Raw genomic sequence first — 21,539 nt, 5'->3', positions numbered from 1 at the left:
TCTGCTAAGGAGTGTGAAAAGGCAAAGGATACTTAGAATAAGTTACTTATCAGTGGATTTGGTTTTGTGTGCTCTGTGCCTAAAATTTGTGGTACTGAGCAGATTCTTGATGCATTTAAAATAATACAGGCTCTTGCGTTCATGAATTGGAATACTCACTGTGGTTAATACCCATGTGCTTCCCAAGTTGAACTATGTATTCAATGTAATTCCAAAGAGAATCCCAGCAGGGTTTTATGCGTATGTGTGTGTGGAAATCGACAAACATTCTAAAGTTTATGGAAGTGGAAAAGACCTAAAATACTCAAGACAATCTTGAAGAAGTTGAACGAAGTTGGAGATTCACACTTGAAGCTATAATAATCAAGGCAGCACAAGGACAGAAAAATAGATTAATGGAACAGAATAGAGTAGAACAGAATAGAGTCTATAAACTGACATACACATACATGTCCACCTGATTTACAAGACAGGTGCCACTGCAATCCAGAGGGAAATGGCTATCCATTTCAATAAACAGGAATCAGGGACTTTCTTGGCAGTCCAGTGGTTAAGAATTCGCCTTCCAATGCAGGGGGTGCGGGTTCGATCCCTGGTTGGGGAGCTAAGATCCCGCATGCCTCGTGCCCAAAAAACCAAAACATGAAACAGAAGCAATATTGTAACAAATTCAGTAAAGACTTTTAAAAATAAATAAACAAACAGGAATCAATTAGATATCCATATGAAAAAAATCTACTTCTTGACATATACATAAATTAATTCAAAATGGATCATAGACTTAAATATGAAAAGTAAAGTTACAAAGCTTCTGGAATAAAACATAGGAAAATGTCTTCATGACTGAAATAAACAAAGATTTCTTAACTAGAGAAGTAAAGCATTGACTTTTTTTTAAAAAAAGTGTTAAACAGGACACCATTAACATTAAAAATTAATGCTCATCAGAAGTTTAAGAGAATGAAAAGACAGACCTCAGGCATTATCCAACAAAAAACTTGTTTCCAGAATATATTATGTGATAGAACAAGTTTTAAAATAAATATTTAGCATTTGAGGAAGACCATTAGAAATAAATATTTTACTTGACATTTTTCAGACTGTAAATTCTGTATCTAAACATCATATATCTTATAAAGAGCTTCTACAGATCAAGAATTTTTACCCATCAGTAAAAGACTTAATCAAGAATTTCACATAAAAGGATAACCAAGTGGCTAACAAGCATATGACAAATTGCTCAAAGTTGTTAGTCATCAGAGAAATGTAAATTAAGACTAGTGAGATACTACTATATACTCACCAGAATGGCTTAAATAAAAGACTGACAATACCCAGTGTTGACAAGGATGCGAATCAGCTGAAACTCATCATTGCTGGTGAGAATGTAAATTCGTAAAACCACTTAGGAAACCTGGCAGTTTCTGCTAAAGCTAAATATACACCTGCCCAGTGACCCAGCAGTTGTACTCTTTGGTATACTCAAGACAAATGACTGCATACATCTACCAAAGGACATGTACAAAAATGTTCATAGAAACTTTATTCATGATACCATTTGGAAACAACCGAAAAGTTTGCCAGCAGTACTCTGGATAAATACATTGTGTTAGTTCATATAATGGTATACTGCACATCAATAAAAAGGATGAGGATCCACACATGGGTGTATCTCACAGGCGTAACAGTAAATGAAAGAAGCCATATACAAAGGTCTTCACTCATTATGATTCAATTTGTATAAAGTTCAAGGACAGGCAAAAGGAGTCTGTGATGATGGAAATGAGAATAATCGTAACCTCTGAGCAGAGATGGGTTTTGACTGGAAAGGAGCAAGGGGGGCCTTGAAATCCTTAATTTCTTGATCTAGATTTTAACCATGGAGTAAATATTTATCTTGTTATACACTTTGTATGTAAAAATTAATCAGATTATACACTTAGGATTTGTATACTTTATTATATCTTACAACTCTATAAAAAATAGTAATAGTAACAGTCGCTACCTTAAAGAACTTGAAATGTATTCCGGGTGGGGGTGGTGGTGAGAGAATGGGGAGGTGGGAGCTCCTTTGCTTAAATATGGGAATGCACTCTACAAACAGTTAAATTTTTAGTCTTTACATTTAGGATTGCAGTTATTCACAGCAATTGTTTTTTGTTTGTTTGTTTGTTTGTTTGTTTTGCGGTACGCGGGCCTCTCACTGTTGTGGCCTCTCCCGTTGTGGAGCACAGGCTCTAGACGCGCAGGCTCAGCGGCCATGGCTCACGGGCCCAGCCGCTCCGTGGCATGTGGGATCTTCCCGGACCGGGGCACGAACCCGTGTCCCCTGCATCGGCAGGCGGACTCTCAACCACTGTGCCACCAGGGAAGCCCGCTTTAGTTCATTTTTTAATTAAACATGTCTGCTTGCTTTTTTTTGTATTTGAGATCTTCTGACGAGTCTGTGGTATTTTGGGATACTTTGACTCTTTACAAGTCAAAGTCTTTACAAGGGTCCTCCTATTTATATCATAAGGCTAATCTCACGTACTTTATTCCCACAGATAGTAGAGGGGTTATAGAAGGACTTGGGCTTTTTAAATAGTGAGTCAGGCATGAAGTCTGGAGTTTGAAACTCGGCTACTATTCCTTCTCACTTCCTCATTTACACCACTTCTGAGATTCATGTATCATCTCTAATGGTCTAAGCACTGTTTTTGCCACATAGGAACACTGTGGAATGCCATCATCCGATAAACATTTTGAGGTGGTAGAAAGAACAGGAGTATAAGACAACAGCCATTTCAAAATTTCCAGGCAGAGTTTAAAATATTGTACCTTCAAAGCTAAGAATCATAGCTAAATGCTTTGGTGCAAATGTCTAGCCCTGTTTTATATGGCTTTTCTACAGAAAGCCTCATCAAATTTGGAGTAAGAAAGCCTCATTCTTCTGTCAAGGTTTAAAATGTATGGTTGTCACTTTCCTTTAGATAACCTCTAATTATAGCAGATAGATTTGAAGTGTAAAATAGCTTTGTCTAATGGACGCTGTCACTCATTGCATTCTGTTTTCCCCCAAGACAGGATGTATGTTGTTCAGATACAGAGCTTAGAGTCCAAAAGATGTCAAGTAAAACATTAATTTTTAACTGCCTTCCACAAGCATCAAATATTCATGTTAAAATTTTTTCTATCACATAATGAGAAATGAATTTATGTGAATTTGTGACACTAGCTAATTATAGGTTTTTAAAAATATAGAAATGAAATAATTTATCTTTCATATGATAAAAATTATTCTTTGAAGGAACTGGAAAATCTGTTATTTTCCATTTATACGAAGAGTCTAAGTATAAACATTTTAATTCAGAAAGGAAATATAGATATTCTTTATAAAACATCTAAACTATTTTAAAACCTTTATATTTAACTGGTTTTAAAGTGAATGAAAGCTTTTTCAATACAGGAGGTTTTAGTTTAATTAAAAATTTTAAAGTGAAAAACTCTTGGCTGAAAAAAGAATAACCTTTAAAATGAACAAAGTTCCTTCCATACATAAATTGCAAGGGGAAAAGAGAAAGAAATCTGTAGGTAAAACTTGAAAGACATAAATCAACCATAATATATGAAGCTTCTTCAGCTCCCGATTTAGATTAACAAACTTTTTTTAAAAAAATAAGAAAATTAGAAATTTGAGCACTGGATATTTGATGGTATTGAAAAACAGTAAATTTTCAGATTTGATAATTGTACTTTTTTAAAGTTTTTATCTTTTAGAGATATTTACTGATGTATAGGTGAAATAAGTCTTGTATTTTCTTCAAAATTATATAGGGAGTGTGGAGGGCATAGATGAAGCAAGAATGGTCATGTGTAGATAACTACTAAGGCCAGGTCTTGATTACGTGTGTATTCTTTATACTATTCTGCCCACTTTTATAAGTTTGAAATTCTCCATAATAAAAAAATTTTTTTCTTAAAAAACTAAGCTAAAGATCAGAAAATTTGTACTTGTACTACACAGTTTATTTCCTGTTAAATAATTTCTTCTGTATCCTTTGAGCCTGGTAGTTTTCATTAGCAAGATAGATTCAGATTCTTAGGTGTGACATCATAGATGGGGCTTAAAAGAGTAGATAAACAGCTGGTAGGGAAAGAAGGCCTATTTGTTGTGTTTCGATGGCAGAAGTTACATTGGTAGTGTGCTGCTTTTATAAAGGACTTGAATTTCAGATGCCTTAAAGTCTTTTTTTCCTACCCTAGTGACTTCTTTTTTTGTACTTGGAATAAGATCCAAAACACTTACCATAATTTAAAGAGACTTTGTGTGATATAACCCTGCCTTTCTCTTCTGTTTTATCCTAGTCTATTTTCTTCCCACCCACTGTGTTCCATAAGCACTGGCATTTCTGTTTCTGGAATCTGCCTGGTTCTTTCTTGCCTCAGTGCCTTTACATTGCCTGACCAACACCTATTCGCCCTTCAACTCTTAGAGTAGTTTTGCTTCAGGGAAGCTCTTTCTCCCACTCCTCTTTACTTTTTCCCTTCATAATAATAAATGTCACAATTAGATTTTTGTGTAACTATTTGTTTAATGCCTTCCTCTCCCGTGGTCTCCAGAACAGGGATGATTATCAGTTTTATTCATCAGCTTTCCCCGAGAGCCTCCCACAGTACCTGCCAGATAGAATGCACTTAGTAAACACTTTTTGAACAGAGGAGTAAAGGAATGAATGGTAGATATGGCTCCTCATGCTCTTAAAGCAACACTGATCATTAAAAATCGGGCATTTCTTTCCAGCACTCTGCTGTGCAGGGGTTCTGGTAGCATGTAGTATAACCCAATTGCCTCTCTGATATTGGCATAAGTAAAATCGTCTTTGAAAGTGATTTTATAAAACCTATCTTAATGTTTTGGACCATGTTTCTTGATTGATAAATTTAGTTAATCTCAGTGTTCAGTTGTAACCAAGCCTAAAATCATTAATGAGTTAATAGTGTTTTTTTGTATTTATGTCATATTTTGTTTCTTTTTTGTTTCTCTAAATTTGGCTTTTTTTTTTTTCCTTTTCCCAGGTACTCTCTGCCCTTGACATACTCCAACCTCCACACATTGACTATTTTGAAGAAATGTATCCTAACCAGGGAACGTGAAAGAAGGGAGCAATTTTTTATTAATTTCTTCTTCTAGCACCTTCTGGGGTTCATGCCTTGAAGTGTATTAAATCTCATCCTTGCAGAAGTGGTTGAGTACCTGGAACCAGGTAATTTTGAAATCCCAAGTATCTGACAGAGCACAGCATTATCAATATACCCTGAGTGGTGATACCACAAAACAAGACTTCTGAACAGATATTTCATTTAATCCCCACAGCCTTGTGAGATAGGTATTGCTATTCCCATTTTGCTGGTGAAACCATTGAGGCAGCTGTGTTGTAGTAGAACTCAATAAAGTGCTTTTATCACTATACAACAACTGCCAATCAGTCAAGAAGGTAATACTGCCCTTTTATCCACCACTTGGGGTAAGGTGAAAATTAAAGAGAGCTCTTGAATACTATAATTCTTGATGGTATTTTATCCCACCAGTCCTTTGTGGAACTAATCCCTTTGTGCAGTAAAGGGTTAACTCAGTGGACTTGGGGTGCTCCACCCCCGTACATTCCAAAGAAGAGACTGGCCCTTGACCAGCTCCTGACTGATAGAGTGTCTTTGTATACCTCTTGGCATACAAAAATGAGATCTTGGGCCAGGCCAGATGGTTCTGACACACCCTTTCTTTAAAAGTATAAAATTAATCTAAGGATAGAAGGATTGAGAAAGTTCTTTTCTCCTCAGCTATAGGTCAGTGGTAGCAACTGAGGTGAGAGCATTAAGGATTCCATTTCTTAGACTTCCTGAAGATTACCTGGCTCCTCACTGAAGAAAAGAAGGAAGCTGGTAGGATGGGGGCAGTACTTGTTTCATTAAGCAGAAGCAACTTTCTACACCTGGCCAGGAGCCACCTTCTTTATCCTTTTTGTTGGTGAGAAGGGCATCCACATACTAGAAGGCATTCCTCTGAGTGTGTAATACTGTCTCTGCCTCTTTGGAAATTAAGAAATTTTCTTTATTCAATAAGAATTTTACTGGATTTACAGGTATGTCAGGGGTCCCCAGGATCACCCTCAGGGTTGATGATTCAGTGAAAGGACTCAAGGCCCCAGGAAAGCTGTTCTACTCACAGTTACAGTTTATTACAGCAAAAGGATATAGATTAAAATCAGCAAAGGAAAAAGGTACCTAAGGCAGAATCCAAGAGAAACCAGACACAAAGTTCCAGTTGTCCTTTCCCAGTGGAATTGCACAGATAGAGTTTAATTCTCCCAGCAACAGTGTATGACAACACAGGTAAATGTTATTGACCAGGGCGGCTCACCTGAGCCTTGGTGTCCAGGGTTTTTATTGGAGGTCAGTGAGCCTTAGGGACTGACCTTAGCAACTCAGCCTTCAGCCCTGCTCCCCTCTCCTCACCCAGAGGTTGAACTAATACAGCTGGCCCAGGGCCCCAGGTGAACAAAAACAGGTGTTCACCATAAATCACATTGTTAACGTAAGCCATCTGGTATGGCCAAAGCATCAGGTATACTAAGACATTCGTATGAGGCAGGATATTGCAAGAGTTCAGAGGTTATTTCCCGGGAGCCAGTTGGGGGCCAGTCCTAAAGACTTTTGGAATGTGTAGGTTTGGGGCAACCCAGATCTGCTGAGTTAACCCTTTACTGCACTTAGGCCATCTGTGGGGAAAGAATGTTTTCATATAAGATAATTGGTGAATATGAGTATTTTAAATAAATGTCAGATATTTTTAGATTTTCTTCACTGAACTTAGCTAATTCATTATATCCATGTCTGTCTTATAGTTCAAGCATGAATTGTCTACATCAGGCATTAATTTTTTGTACTTGGGTTTGTCATTCCTTTAAAAACCCTATGTGTGCTTTTATAAGCTAGGAGTTCTCAATCGCTTATTATTATAGGCCATAATTTGAGTCTGGGAGATCCTGGATTCATTATTATTTCAAATACTTGCAGAGCAGAGGAAATTTTAGCATAGTTATGGTTTAAAACCATGAGTGGTTGGTAGCTGATTTCAGCCCATTTCGTTAGCTAGCAGAATGTTTCTATGAAATTCTTTCTGTAAAATTGTTCATGAATGTTTAAATTAGAAGCCTTTGTCATAAAATATTCACAGAACCCCTGGTACACCATTTACTTAAATGTTTTACTTTTTTATTTAATTATTTACCTTCAGGTTAAAAGATTGACACCTGTGCTTTCACAGTAGTTAGCTGGCTACAGATGGAAAAACCTTCAAACCTAAACGTCAATATTCTTTTTGTCTGTTGTCTAATTTTTAGCTATATGTAGAATGATACACAGAAAAAAGGTGTTTTCCAGTGGTGGTGCCATTTGGAAAGCACCAAATCCTGTTAACATAAAAAAGAATTAAACCTGTAGCTGCTACAGGATGATAAAGACTTTTTAGGAAGGCATGGTTTAGCTTGGGAAACAGAACACTAAAATTTTGTGTTTTAGAATAGCTATTAAATGGAAATGTAAGAAATGCCTTAGTTATTACATATATGCTCTGCCTGATTCTTCTAATATTCTAAGTAGAAAGTTTTCTATGTCCTGTGCTTTTTAATACAAATAAGTTTGTTGTAGTCAAAGCAAAAAAATGTTTTCCCCTCAGTTTCCCTCTGAAAAATAAGAAAACTTACTACCTACGATTAATAGGCTCTCAAGTTACTGTTTGATTTCACCTTAGTATGTTATCCTTCTGTGCCAGCAGCTCCTGCTATAGTATCTCAAAATCATGGCGTACACATTACACATGGTTTTAGACAGTGCTTTTTTCAAGTTGGAGGATTTTAGAATGGATAATATTTTGAATTTTAAATATATGATCTTGGAATTGTGCTTTGAAGAAACTATTTTTGAGGTCTGTTTGAGGCTCTTGTTTTAGGTAAGTTCTGTGTACTGTGTAATGGATGTTCTAATATTTAGTCGATAAAGGAGTCAGTTTATAGAGTCAAAAATATATATCATATTATTTAAGTTGTAAAGGGAAAGAAATAGTCTTTAGTAATCTTCCATTGAACATACAGAACCATGTCATTACACTTAGAATTTTCTAAGACTAGAAAATTAGGATGTTATATTGCATATGTAAGTTTTCACAAATAGTATTTTAAACCAGGTCTTTTTAAAACTAATTGAATAGTTAATATCATTTTTGAAAATCTGAGGTCTATGAACATTTTGATGTAATCAGGTGTCACAATCACAAGTGTCAACATGGGTATCACACAGTTAATCATATGTTTTTCCCTAAAACTGTAATAAAAATGATTATATCAGTGCCCACCAAAGATTTAGCTTGGGTTTTGAAAGACCATGCATCTTTAGATATCTCCTTAAGCTACTTTTTAAAAGACAATGATTATAACTGTTTACAAATCTTCCTACAGGGTTCAACAGATGAGTCAGGTATGGAAAGAGCAATAAATTCTACTATGACCTCTGTATCTTTTAGCTTCTGTGTTTTCATAGTTTTAAAATCCAGTATATACACCTAGAAAATATATTCTTTAATAATTTAGAAAGATTATATTTTTTCTGAATTGAGCTTTCAGCTTGTTAAAGGATTACATTATTCATTTTGCACTTTGAGTTCCTATTTGGAAATGTGTATGAAAGCAGTTTGGCATTTAATTACTTTGAGCCTACTGAAATTTCATCCAAGAGAAACAAGTTTCTAATTGTTTGATTGGAAAACATTACTTATCATGCTTCCATCAGGATTCTGGACTCTGTAACATAAACAGGCCCCTTCCCAGAAAGTACTAGATGCCGACTGGATTAGAATTTAAAATTTGGCTTGCTTTGGGAAAAGCTTCTTTTTAACTTGAAACATAATCTTAGCATTTTATAGAGAAGAATATGGATGGTACAGGTCTTCTGTGCTAGAAACAATCACAACCTAAAACCAATGGAAACAAGAAGTCTAACGGGATGACTATTTGTCCCAGTTTGCTAGGACTCCTGGATTTTACCTGATGTCCTGGTATAAATACTAAATAAGTTTCTCCTTCACTTTCAGAAATGTCCCTGTTTGAATAATAGGTTTGGCTTGTGCAGGCAGTGTTTAAACAGGAATTTCTTGTCGTAAAGGCAGCGAGGGAACCTACACATCCAGTTCAGCCAGTTAAAGTCCTTGGTAGGCAATAATGTAATGCTATCACTTAAACTACTCCCAGATGCAGTAGTTTAATTGATAGCGTTAGTATACTATATTTTATATACACAATATGTAATTCCCTAGTGCTATGAAACAGCTCTGTGACCCTCAGGGAATCTTAGGAGCCAGTGAAAAGCTAAGAACAAACAAAATAAAATGTGTATATGCATATATAAGTACACTCTTTCTGCAACAACAGTACCAGCAAGGACCAGAAATCTACATTTTAGGAGTTTTGAAGATTCCCATATTGTTAGAATTTCCTCTTCATTTATTCGATAAGCATAGGCATCAACTATGTTCCTAGAACCAGGAATTTTTTTTCTGTTTTGCTCACTGTTGTATTCCCAGCACTTAGAACAGTGCCTAACATATAGTAGGTGCTAAATAAATAAGATAGTCTCTGCCTTTCAAGTTTGTAATCTAGTGGGGGATACAATCATTTAAATAATAATTATAAGTTGGAAAGTATAGTGATAGAAAAAGTTCTGCATATCCTGAGAGCGTTGAGGATCTGATTTTTCACTCTTTCCCATTTTAGTTTCCAAGCTGATTACTTGAAAAGCATTTGATGATTTAAAACAAAAACTTTGGGCTTCCCTGGTGGCGCAGTGGTTGAGAGTCCGTCTGCCGATGCAGGGGACGCGGGTTCGTGCCCCGGTCCGGGAGGATCCCACATGCCGCGGAGCGGCTGGGCCCGTGGGCCATGGCCGCTGGGCCTGCGCATCCAGAGCCTGTGCTCCGCAGGGGGAGAGGCCACAGCAGTGAGAGGCCCGCATACCGAAAAAAAATAAATAAATAAAAACAAAAACTTTCACTTACCCACTGTCACCAATTCTGGCTCCTTAGCCCTGAAGCCTAGGACAGAGACACAGAAAGACAAAACCAAGGAAAAATTAGCAGAACAATCCAAGAACAGCAAAATTCCTGACTTTAACCACCTTAGTATCTACTGACTCTTTGGCTCTTTAATTTTTTTAAATTTAGTGTGTCAGGCATTGTTCTAAATACCTTTATCTCCATTTTAAAGATGAAGAAACTGTAGCTCAGAGAGGTAGATAACTTGATCAAGGTCACTTAAAAATGATAGAGTTGGGATTTGAACCCATGTTGTCTGGTCCAATGGGCCAAGAGCGCTCTTAACCCACTGATGCCTCTTAATGTTTTCCCTCAAGAACAGTGTTTCCCTCAAGTCTGTGGGGTGAGATAAGATGTAAAGAAAAAACTATTATACGTGGTAGAATGTGCCAAAAGAATACAGACAGGTGATGTGGGACTTTAAAAGAAAACACAAGACTTCGTGGGGGAAGAGACATTTCAGTTGAGTGTGGAAGGATGAGAAGGATTTGGATGGGCAACATTGAGGAGGGTGGATATTCCAAATGGAGGGAGTAAGTATCAGCATCTTTTAGGGAATGGCTAGAGTTTAGAATGCACGAATAATGAGAAATTAAGCTAGTTAGGGCCAGGTCATAGAGAGCCTTGAATGTTGAACTAAGGAAATTCATCTTTATTCAGTAGGCATTTTAGGGCCCAATGAAAGATTTTTGTGGTAAGGAATGACGGAATTGGAAGCGTACTTTATAAACTTAACAAAGAATTTCTGTTTGGGTGATGAGAAGGTTCTAGAATTGGATAGTGGTGATAGTTGCATAACATTGTGATTGTGCTTAATGCCACTGAATGGTGCGCGTAAAATTGGTTAAAATGGTAATTTTTATTATGTATATTTTACCAAAAAAATTTTTTTAATTAAAAATACCTTAACAAGGACCTGACTTTTGGGGCTAAGAGGTAGTGACTGCTGTGCACAATATAGTGAAAGGACAGAAGGATTTTTGGCAATTGATTGGGACTTCTTTAGCCATGTACTCAACAGCCTAGGTTGTCGAGTTGATGACTGGTTGGGTATTTACAGAGGCAAGACAAGGAAATGAAGAAATCTGAGGGGCTGCTTAGAACATTACAGAATGGCTGGCCACATCGGTAGAGAAGCAACTGAAATCAGAAGAGGACTTGGCGTACTCTGAGTGAGAAAGGGGAGAGGCAAGATCCAAAGTCAGATGTTGGGATGACAGCAAAGAGCAGGCTCAGCAGGAGTAGTTGTGTGGTTTGAATATGGAGATTATTCTAAGAAAGGAAGAACAAGTTGTAGTACCTTCAAGATCTCAAGCCACACTTTGAAATGGATGAAGTAGAATAATAATGAAAGTCTTTAGAGTTCAGATGGTTGAGAAACTGAGGGCTAGAGAGAATCTCTACCCTGGCTGCACATCACATTCACCTAGGGAACTTTAAAAAAAAAAGAAAAGAAAAGAAATGAACAGACCCTGCATCCCAGAGATAGATATATATATACACACACACACACACACCACACACACACACACACGTACATATATATATATATTCTTTTTCATAATCTTTTCCATTATGGTTCATTACAGGATATTGAATATAGTTCCCTGTGCTGTACAGTAGGACCTTGTTGTTTATCCATTCTATATAGAATAGTTTACATTTGCTAGTCCCAAACTCCCAATACAGCCCTCCCTCACCCCACTTGCCCTTGGCAACCACAAGTCTGTTCTCTATCTGTGGGTCTGTTTCTTTTTTGTAGGTAAGTTCATTTGTGTCATATTTTAGGTTCCACATATAAGTGATATCATATCATATTTGTCTTTCTCTTTTGGACTTACTTCTAGTACAGTAATCTCTAGGTCTATCCATGTAGCTGCAGGTGGCATTCTTTCATTCTTTTTTATGGCTGAGTAATAGTCCATTGTGTGTGTGTGTGTGTGTGTGTGTGTGTGTGTGTGTGTGTGTGTGTGTGTACCACATCTCCTTTATCCATTCATCTGTCGATGGCCATTTAGATTGTTTCCAAGTCTCGGCTATTGTGAATAGTGCTGCTGTGAACATGGGGGAGGGGTGCGTGTATCTTTTTGAATTATAGTTTTGTCAGGATATGTGTCCAGGAGTGGGAGAGTGGGATTGCTGGACCATATGGCAACTGTATTTTTAGTTTTTTAAGGAACCTCCATACTGTTCTCCACAGTAGGTGCCCCAGCTTACATTCCCACCAACAGAATAGGAGGGTTCCCTTTTCTCCACACCCTCTCCAGCATTTGCTATTTGTAGACTTTTTTTTTTTTTTGCGGTACGCGGGCCTCTCACTGCTGTGGCCTCTCCCGTTGCGGAGCACAGGCTCCGGACGCGCAGGCTCAGCGGCCATGGCTCACGGGCCCAGCCGCTCCGCGGCATGTGGGATCTTCCTGGACTGGGGCACGAACCCATGTCCCCTGTATCGGCAGGAGGACTCTCAACCACTGTGCCACCAGGGAAGCCCTGCAGACGGACTCTTAACCACTGCGCCACCAGGGAAGCCCCCTGTAGACTTTTTAATTATGGTCATTCTGACCAGTGTGAGCTGGTGCCTCATGGTAGTTTTGATTTGCATTTCTCTAATAATTAGCAATGTTGAGCACCAGAGATTCTGATTTAATTGGTTTGAGTTGGATCCTAGGCATCAGTCAGTTTTTTTTTTAAACTTCCCTCCAGTGAACTTAATGTGGCCTCGGGGTTGGCATCCACTAGACTAAAGCACTGGAATGATTCTCGGTATGAATGTTGAAGTTACCAGTGACCACCTAGGAGAATTTGTATACGCAAATGTAAACTAGCTTTTTGTGTCATGTAGCTAAAATCAGGATTGTTGTATAGGCTGCTAGAAAAGACAAGGATGAGAGAATGTGGAATTAGCTTCTGTTGTATATTTTTTAAGAGGTTTTTGAGCATAGCAGTGGGACCAACCATAGCCTGGAAAGGGTAGGAGAGAAGAAGCAGCTTACTCCTTCTCTACTTATCAGCTTTTTTTTTTTTTTTAATTTATTTTTGGCTGTGTTGGGTCTTCGTTGCTGCTTGCGGGCTTTCTCTAGTTGCAGCGAGTGGGGGGCTACTGTTCGTTTCCTTGTGAGGTCTTCTTATTGCAGTGGCTTGTCTTTGTTGCAGAGCACAGGCTCTAGGAGTGCGGGCTTCAGTAGCTGTAGCATGCGGGCTCAGTAGTTGTGGCTAGCGGATTCTAGAGCGCAGGCTCAGTAGTTGTGGTACACAGGCTTAGTTGCTCCACGGCATGTGGGATCTTCCTGGACTAGGACTTGAACCCGTGTCCCCTGCATTAGCAGGCAGATTCTTAACCACTGCAGCCACCAGGGAAATCCTGTTCCTTGGCTCTTAATGTCTGCGTTTTTGTATACACGTGCATTTATTTGCTTTGGAGGGCTGTGATGATGGAAGATTAGTAATCCCAGGCTCTACCACCTACATTTGACAGACACAGAAGCTTGCCTTTGCCTTCTCTAGGGTACTTTGGGAAGAAAAGAGCTGAGGTTTGAAATAACGTAATATTTTCTAGGATGCTTTTTCTGTTTCATTGCATTTGTGGTTATAGCCTTAGTGACAAGGACTCAGCCAGCAGAATTTTCTGGGCCATGACAGGGGATGTAGAATAACAACTTTCCAGGGTTTTTTTCTTTTTTTCCAGTGGCAGAATAGACTTCTTTTTCTTTTTTTAGTCAATTTTAAATCGCAAATTAAAGGTAGTTTTTATTTTTTGATTTTTGATATTCTATACAACAAATTAGTTATCTTAAAAAGAAGAGGAATTTGCCTTAGCCTGGGAAAGAGATTGTTATAGTCAAACATTTTAACACCGTGACCTTTTATTCCATTGATTTCTGTAGAGAAGCACCGGCATGCTTCAGGAAAGGTCAGTGATTCTAATTGAAGCACACACCAATTTTTTTCTGGTTGCAAAGACGCCCATGGTTTTTGTTGCAAAGAAGATGATGAGATTTAGGGCTGACCATTTGTTACCAGAGAAAGCAATTTTCTCTGTGATGCATTGCTGTTTTTCTTTCACATGGAAAGCATTGTTTGAAATCAACAATACCCATAAACCGGATTTTCATTATCCATGCTATTTAATGCCCTCGTTTTTATTTCATAGGCAGTTATATATCTGAGATCGAGGTTGAAATTTCCCTCCTCTGTGGACCTGATTTTGGAAGAAAAAAATGTGAGGAAAAGGATACTGTTAAGTCTCCCATATTTATGGTTGTGAGATTTTTCCTTCCAACAGGAATGGCAGGATTTCAGAATTAGTGCTTAATGTGAGTTTAAGAATATTCTGTCATTCTTGGACTTTTCATATAAGAGAATCTGTGGCTTCAGGAATCAGACTTGAGTATCTACATACTATAGTTTATTAAACCAAAAATTCGCCATGTCCTTTTGGAAAAATCACCTGATTTTCATAGTTGTTTTAACTCATATTGCATAAAGATGAAGACTTTAAAACAAATAGTTGTAAAACTGTTGACCAACACGGATGGCTCCTACTTGATAAATATTTAATATTGCAAGATTTCTTCTTTATAATTTGGCTTAGTGTTGGTCTCTGTCCAGAATGAAATGGAAGGAAGAATTGTCCAGTTTTTAATATCTGAAGTCAGGGATTAAAATTGTGTTTTCAAAGCTTTCTGTCTATTCATTCTGTAGGAAATAATTTGATACAGCAGGTTCTCCATTTTCTTCTCCCAACCCAGCTAAACCAGTTAAATACGCTTATTTTGCTATCTGAAGGCTTTTAACACATCATTAATAGTTTCTCACACAACCTGAGTTGCTGATTGCACATAGAACATTAAATGTGTTCTCAGACTTCAGTTCAATTAAGCAGACAGGTCAGCCGCTATAGTTCGGAACTCTAGATGGCCAGAGTTTTTGAAGCTGATAGGTAGTTTTTTTACATAAGACCACATCACAGATTTTCACATATATGCACAACTTGAGCTGTCCAGAATGGTTAGCTCTCTATTATTAAAGTACTTATATAGCAGTGCTTTCTTATGAAATATTTGCATAGCCCTTATCAATAGCAATCATTTATTCATAATAGTTTATAAATTCTCCTGGTTTTTACTGACTGTAGAAGCTGGGTAATGAATCAGCTTTATCCTCTTTTGTCTGAGAGGTGGAAACAATATAAGTTATAGACTGATTGGCAGGCCTGAACATGGTAATATGGAAAATTGCCTTCATTACATATTCTTAGAGGATTGTTATATTAGGAAATTGACCACCAAGTATCTCCCTTTCTTCTCCTTACAAAGGCTTGGTGTCCTCCAATACATGTTCTTGATGTTGGAGCCTAAATAACAGCACTCTAAAATCAGTGCCGTCTGCACTCCTTCTGCTTGCCATACTCTCATCATCCGTTAGTTCTGCTGCCTGACAAAAGCAGTCTTGAGTTTGGTGACTTACTATCACATCATGAAATGGGAACAAGCTCCTTATCCTCTGTTTATTTCAAAATCTTTATCATCAGTTCAGGGCCAACCTAGTCAGCATTCTGCTAGCTTGAGGTAATAGAAAATCTATCGTAGTGGCAAAGAGCATGGAGTCTGGAACCAGACCACCTAGATTTGAATCACAGCTTTGCCTCTTACTACCTGTGTTTTCTGTGTTTTTTTTGGTTTTTGGTTTTTGGCTGCGTTGGGTCTTTGTTGCTGCACACAGGCTTTCTGTAGTTGTGGCGAGTGGGGGCTACTCTTTGTTGTGGTGCGCAGGCTTCTCATTGTGGTGGCTTCTCTTGTTGCGGAGCACAGGCTCTAGGCTTGCAGGCTTCAGCAGTTGTGGCATGCGGGCTCAGTATTTGTGGCTCACAGGCTCAGTAGCTGTGGAGCACGGGCTTAGTTGCTCCGCGGCATGTGGGACCTTCCAGGACCAGGGCTCGAACCCGTGTCCCCTGCATTGGCAGGCGGACTCTCAACCACTGCACCACCAGGGAAGTCCAACCTGTGTTTTCGTGGGCAAGTTACTTAACCTCTCTGTGCCTCAATTTCCTGGTTAATAAAATGAAAATTATAATAGTACCTACCTCATAAAGTTATTTTGAGGAATAAATTGGGATAGTTAAATAGACTTAGAACAGTACCTGGCACTTAATAAGTGCTATAAAAGTAGTAAGGGAAGGCCTTACAGAGGAAGTAGAACTTAGTGAAGCTGGAAGACAATAGGAACTCCTATGAACTTTGTGATGCAAACAAAGTGTGCCAAGCCAGCTACCAACAGATGGCATTAGCAAGTACTCATCACAAACAAATGGACTTTCATAATGGTCTGTCAGTAACAAACCTAGCCTAGTTATAGAAAGATTTTTTGTCTTAATAATAAGATGTGAACTGTTAATGAGGAATGGGTTGTCAACCTCAGTACCTCATATTCCCTTACGTGGCCTCCTCTTACCAGAAAATATATTCTATATACAACCCACTAGCAGCTCCAAGCCTTCCATCCAGACTGCATCCACATTATATCTTTCTTACTACTTTTTCTTTTTCCATTACCTTAACCAAACCTTTCTTATTAATTAGAAAGATAAGACCTAATCTCCTCCTTCAACCTGCAGTCCCAGAACCACTCCCCTTGTTATGCCCTAAAGTAGTGGTCACATCTCCTAGTAGCGGTCCCTTCCTGACTGCACAAAGATTACCTTGGCCTTAGTGTACTAGCAAATCCTGAGGTTGTTTTAAAAGAACTGTTTAAAGTTCCAGCTCACAGTTGGAATTTTTTTCCCTCTGCTTTGAAGAGAGTCACTATAGTCAGAGCAACTTATTCACACCAGCTCTTTGAAACACGTGTGTTTCAGGTGAAGCCAAAAAAGTCTAAAGCTAGAATCTAGTCTTTTCACCTCTATTACAAAATAAATATACCTCTAAAACTTCCCAGCTGGTGGGAATGAAATGCTATCAGACTTCCCAACTAATAGAGGGTAATAATGAATAACAACAAAGCCATACCTAAATAACCCCATTATCATTCTCTTGAACTGGTTAACCTTCTGATTATTAGCCTCTTGACACACTTAATTCAGGTATGAGAGTTTAGGGGTGCTCGTAGGACTATTTATTTGATCTTTTTGTCCTATCCCACTGTTCTGACTTTATTTCTATTTTTTAAGGTTGGTAGACACCAGGGAGGCATGTGTTACATGCCCAGAGGTTTCAGAAGCCACTAAATATATCAGGCCTGCCTTAATTGGAGGATATGGGGAAGCAGTGGGGCTTTTAGCCACTTCATAGACCAGCTGAGTCTCCAGCTACCAACTCAATTTATTTGAGAGCAGTACTTCAAGGAACTTAATAGACCTACAGTGCACTAGCACAAATCTGTATTTTAGCCGGAGTACAATTTATTTATGTACTACTTATTATATTGGTTTTCTCTCTTATATATATGAATGTCATTATTAAAATTAAGAGCACTGAATTGTTGGTGATAGGTTTAATAATTATGTGTTTTATTGACAGTTTTCCTCGTACTGCTACATCACTTAGGGGTGGCAAGAGAACCCAGATGGTAGATAATAGGATTAGGTTGAAGTGGCATTTTTCCAAAGGAAATATGATATGCATGAGCCAAGCAGAGTTTTGTTTCATGTGTGTGTTGTTTTGGATATGTGGAATACTAATCAGTTAGGGGAAACCAGTATGATAGCTAATGTGTACCACCCTGAGCTCAGACTGAGAAACTGTTCAGGTTACTAGAAGCCCTTTACCAAAACCAGGAGTCCCCTGTGTGGAGGTCTCACAGAGATTAACACTTTTAATTGCTCCCTTGAGTTTCCAATCTGTCCAAAACCAACCCTAGTTCTTTCTCAAAAGTAATATGCAGTATGCCCTGTAGAAAACTTTTCTTGGTCTAAGAAAAGGGGTTTTGTCCTCTTATGAAGGACTGTGACTATCACAAATGGACATACTGTTTTTTGGTGCCAAGAAAACTAGTACATGAGACCCCATTAATAAGAAGTGAATATAATTTTCCTTTTCAGCAGTGATACCCTTTTGAGATTCTGATCTTTCTTTTTAAGATCAGTACCTTAAAAGAGCCTTTTAAATTGGTTGCCTGTTTTGCGTGTGTGTGTTGTTTTTACTTATTTCCTTTGGCTTTTTCTTAGGGTGGGGGGGAGGGATGTTAGGAGGAGATAAGAACATAGTCACATGTGTTCTTCCCATAACAGTGGTGATGATGGTAGCAGCAGCTTCCACGTAATCACTCTTCCCTATGTGCCAGGCATTTATGTGTGATTCACATACAACATCTAAACCTGGCAGTAACCCTGTGTAGTAGGTTGTGCCTCTTTCTTTGTTTTTATTTTCATTGTGCCTCTTTTATAAAAGTAAAAACAAACTCAGAGAAGTTATTTAACTTGCCTAATGTTACCAAGCTAGTAAGTGACCAAGTCGAGATTCTAACCTGGTCTTTGATTCCAAAGCCTACACCACACTGCCTAAACCCGTTTAACTCATTTTAAAAATATGCTCTCTTCTTAAGTAGAATTATTTTGTTCACATTTTTGAGGTTTCATCTTTTGAAAGACAGAGCACAGGTCAAGAACAAAAGCTGGGATTTAGCAGCAACTCCTCTGTGTACCAGCTATGACCTCTGGCTAGTTCCTTCACCTCTCTAAACCTCTTCACTTATTTGTGTAATGGGAATCTTAATAGGACTTACTTAGAGTAATTAGGGGTAGATGAGGCAAATTAAGTTTAAGCTGGAAGTCTGACACATAGAAAACTCTCAATAAATACCAGCTATTTTTTTTTTTGATCAAGCTGCTGTGGCTGTGTACATTAAAATCTTTTTGCTTCCTTCTTGTTTTCTCTACCTGATTTTTACACATCAATCTCAGGCTTCTTCTAATCTCTTGAACGTTGCCTTGCATTCATCCATCTTTTTTCTCTGTTTTGTCATTGAGTTAGCATGCTCTCTACACCCACTTGGTACCTAGTCAGTATTTATTGATGCAAATGATGGTGGTTAAACAAAGCTGCTGTTGGCACCAGTCCTGCAGCCTCTGTGACTGCCTGCCTGAGTAATCATGACTCCTAAAAACAGAAAAGGACTCAATCATCTTACTCATAATTGAAGGTCAGAATTTGATGTCAGCATTTGTTTCTGTGGTGATTATGTAGCTTTTTCTGCAGAATTACTTGACAGTTGGAGTAGCCAGGCTTTCTGGCATGAGGCTGATTATGATGCATTCTTAAATTACTTCCTAAAATAGATGCAGCATCATAAAGGTGGGTTAAACAAATATTGATTGTAGTACAGATTTGTTTTAATTGCAGCAAGAGGTCAGGGGAGGCTTACCATTGAGGGTAGTTGACTGCTAGGCTCTATCCATCTACATTAGTTCCCTAGTCATCTTGCCCATAATCCTTTCTTGCATCAAAGAAAATTGTACAAAACTGTTTTTAATCCCAAACACTCCTCCCTTTTCTCTGCCTTTCTGGTATCTCTAATACATTCCTACCTCATTTCTTTGATTGATCCTCAGAAGATTTCTTATTTTTGCTTTTTCCTGCTTCAACCTCTGTTCTCCATGAACACATTTTACTCCTCAGCAACCTTTGTGGGAGTCTAGCAGGGTGTCATGCATATTATATTTGGGCTCTATGCACTAACAACTCAGCTCTTGACACTGATGTGCATTATTCTAAAGAACATATCAGTAAGGTTGAATTTATAACTCATTAATGGTTATAAATGACATGCTTCCATAATTTAAAAATCCAGATTTTTTTTAATAAAAGAAGGAAAGAATGGGAAAAATATTTAATAAAAAATAAAAACTTTGTGCAAGAAAAAGAAGATTGTAATCAAAAGCAAAATTAACACCCCGGGCTTCCCTGGTGGCACAGTGGTTGAGAATCCGCCTGCCAGTGCAGGGGACGCAGGTTTGTGCCCCGGTCCGGGAAGATCCCACATGCCACTGAGCGGCTGGACCCATGAGCCATGGCCGCTGAGCCTGCGCGTCTGGAGCCTGTGCTCTGCAGCGGGAGAGGCCACAGCAGTGAGAGGCCCGCGTACCGAAAAAAAAAAAAAAAGGTCCCATCTGTGGCAGATTTCATTTAGTAGAGACTTGTTTATTTCTTACCATATCTAATGTAATATAATATATAAACTTATATTTTCAATTTAGATCTCCAACCAAAGCCTGTCCTATATTTCCAGCAATCTCTAGTTCAGAGATTTTTCTAGTTGTTTTTTTTTTCTTTTTTTCCCATTTTCTTCTCAAGGACTACTAGCCCAACCCTCTACCCCACCACACACAAAAAGTTAGCTGGGACTTCTTTATATGTACACAGACGTGCGCGCACGTGAATTTTTAAAATTCTCCTTATCCGTTAAGAAAAAAATAGGGAATATGAAGCTATGCAAGTAAGCATACGTGATTCATAGGTACAGGAAATGTTTATTGAATTGTCAATTTTAGCTTTGTAATTTGACTAAGAAGGGTGGAAGGGGACTTCCCTGGCAGTCCAGTGGTTAAGACTCCACCCTTCCAATGCAGGGGGCATGGGTTTGACCCCTGGTCAGGGAATTAAGATCCCACATGCCACACGGAGTGGCCAAAAATAAATTTTTTTAAAAAAAGAAAGAAAAAAGGGTGAAAGGAATAAGACTTGAAGGAAGGAACTCAGGAGGTAGAAAGAGACAGAGGCAAAGAAAGTATAAGGTAGAAAAACTTGCCTCTATGATTTTTTTTTTTAACCCTTGTATTATTTTTCAGTTGCTGGTCAAAGGAGTATCATTATTTAGCCTGTCCACCTGACATTCCTTCACCCCCAGCCTAGATCTGTTGCATGGGAGTAGTTCCAGGCTGTTATGAGGATTAAATGAGGTGACCTATGTTAAAAGTGGCACATAGTAGGCTCAAAAATATTTTTCACCAAACTGAGATCATACTTCAGCAAACGGTGGGATTGCTTCTTATTTGAGGTTGTGGCCTACTAGTAACAGAACTAAGACTACAGATCCTAGAAGAAATTAAAAAGAGTACTTGTGTGGATTTGGGCAGTTACTTCAGACATCTTCGGATTTAGTTCCTTCCAAAAGGAAAGACTAAAACTCAAAAAGAGAACAAGTAGTCTCTAGATTAACCTACCACTTGTGCTGTGAGAACTCATAGAGATAATTCATATAAAGTGCTTAGAAAGTGCCTGGCACATAGAGAAAGGTCAATAAGTGTTAGTTGCTTTTATTTTTGTTATTTCTCATGTGTTTTTAAAAAGGTCTTAAGGTGAACCATTTTAGGAAACCTAAGGAAAGTATGTATGTGTTTTTATAGATATAGGCAAATTGCCAATTAGAATGTGCATCTAATTAGAAGTTCAGTAGGAGCTGAAGAAATCTTGATGGTTTCTCA

General features: G+C 38.2%; 1 protein-coding gene across 4 annotated transcripts in view; it reads left to right on the top strand.

Moving 5' to 3' along the window:
* NLK (nemo like kinase) overlaps positions 1-21,539 on the top strand; it is a 147,071-nt gene that overhangs the window by 89,685 nt on the left and 35,847 nt on the right. For all 4 annotated transcript variants that reach the window (XM_060134562.1, XM_060134561.1, XM_060134560.1 and 1 more), the window contains exon 3: positions 5,059-5,114. In XM_060134562.1, coding sequence (XP_059990545.1) covers positions 5,059-5,114 — 56 coding nt within the window. The remainder of the gene's footprint in view (positions 1-5,058; positions 5,115-21,539) is intronic.

This window comes from Lagenorhynchus albirostris, chromosome 20 (assembly GCF_949774975.1).
Source record: "Lagenorhynchus albirostris chromosome 20, mLagAlb1.1, whole genome shotgun sequence".
NCBI lineage: Eukaryota > Metazoa > Chordata > Mammalia > Artiodactyla > Delphinidae > Lagenorhynchus > Lagenorhynchus albirostris.
This window is presented reverse-complemented; position numbering and strand designations above follow the sequence as displayed.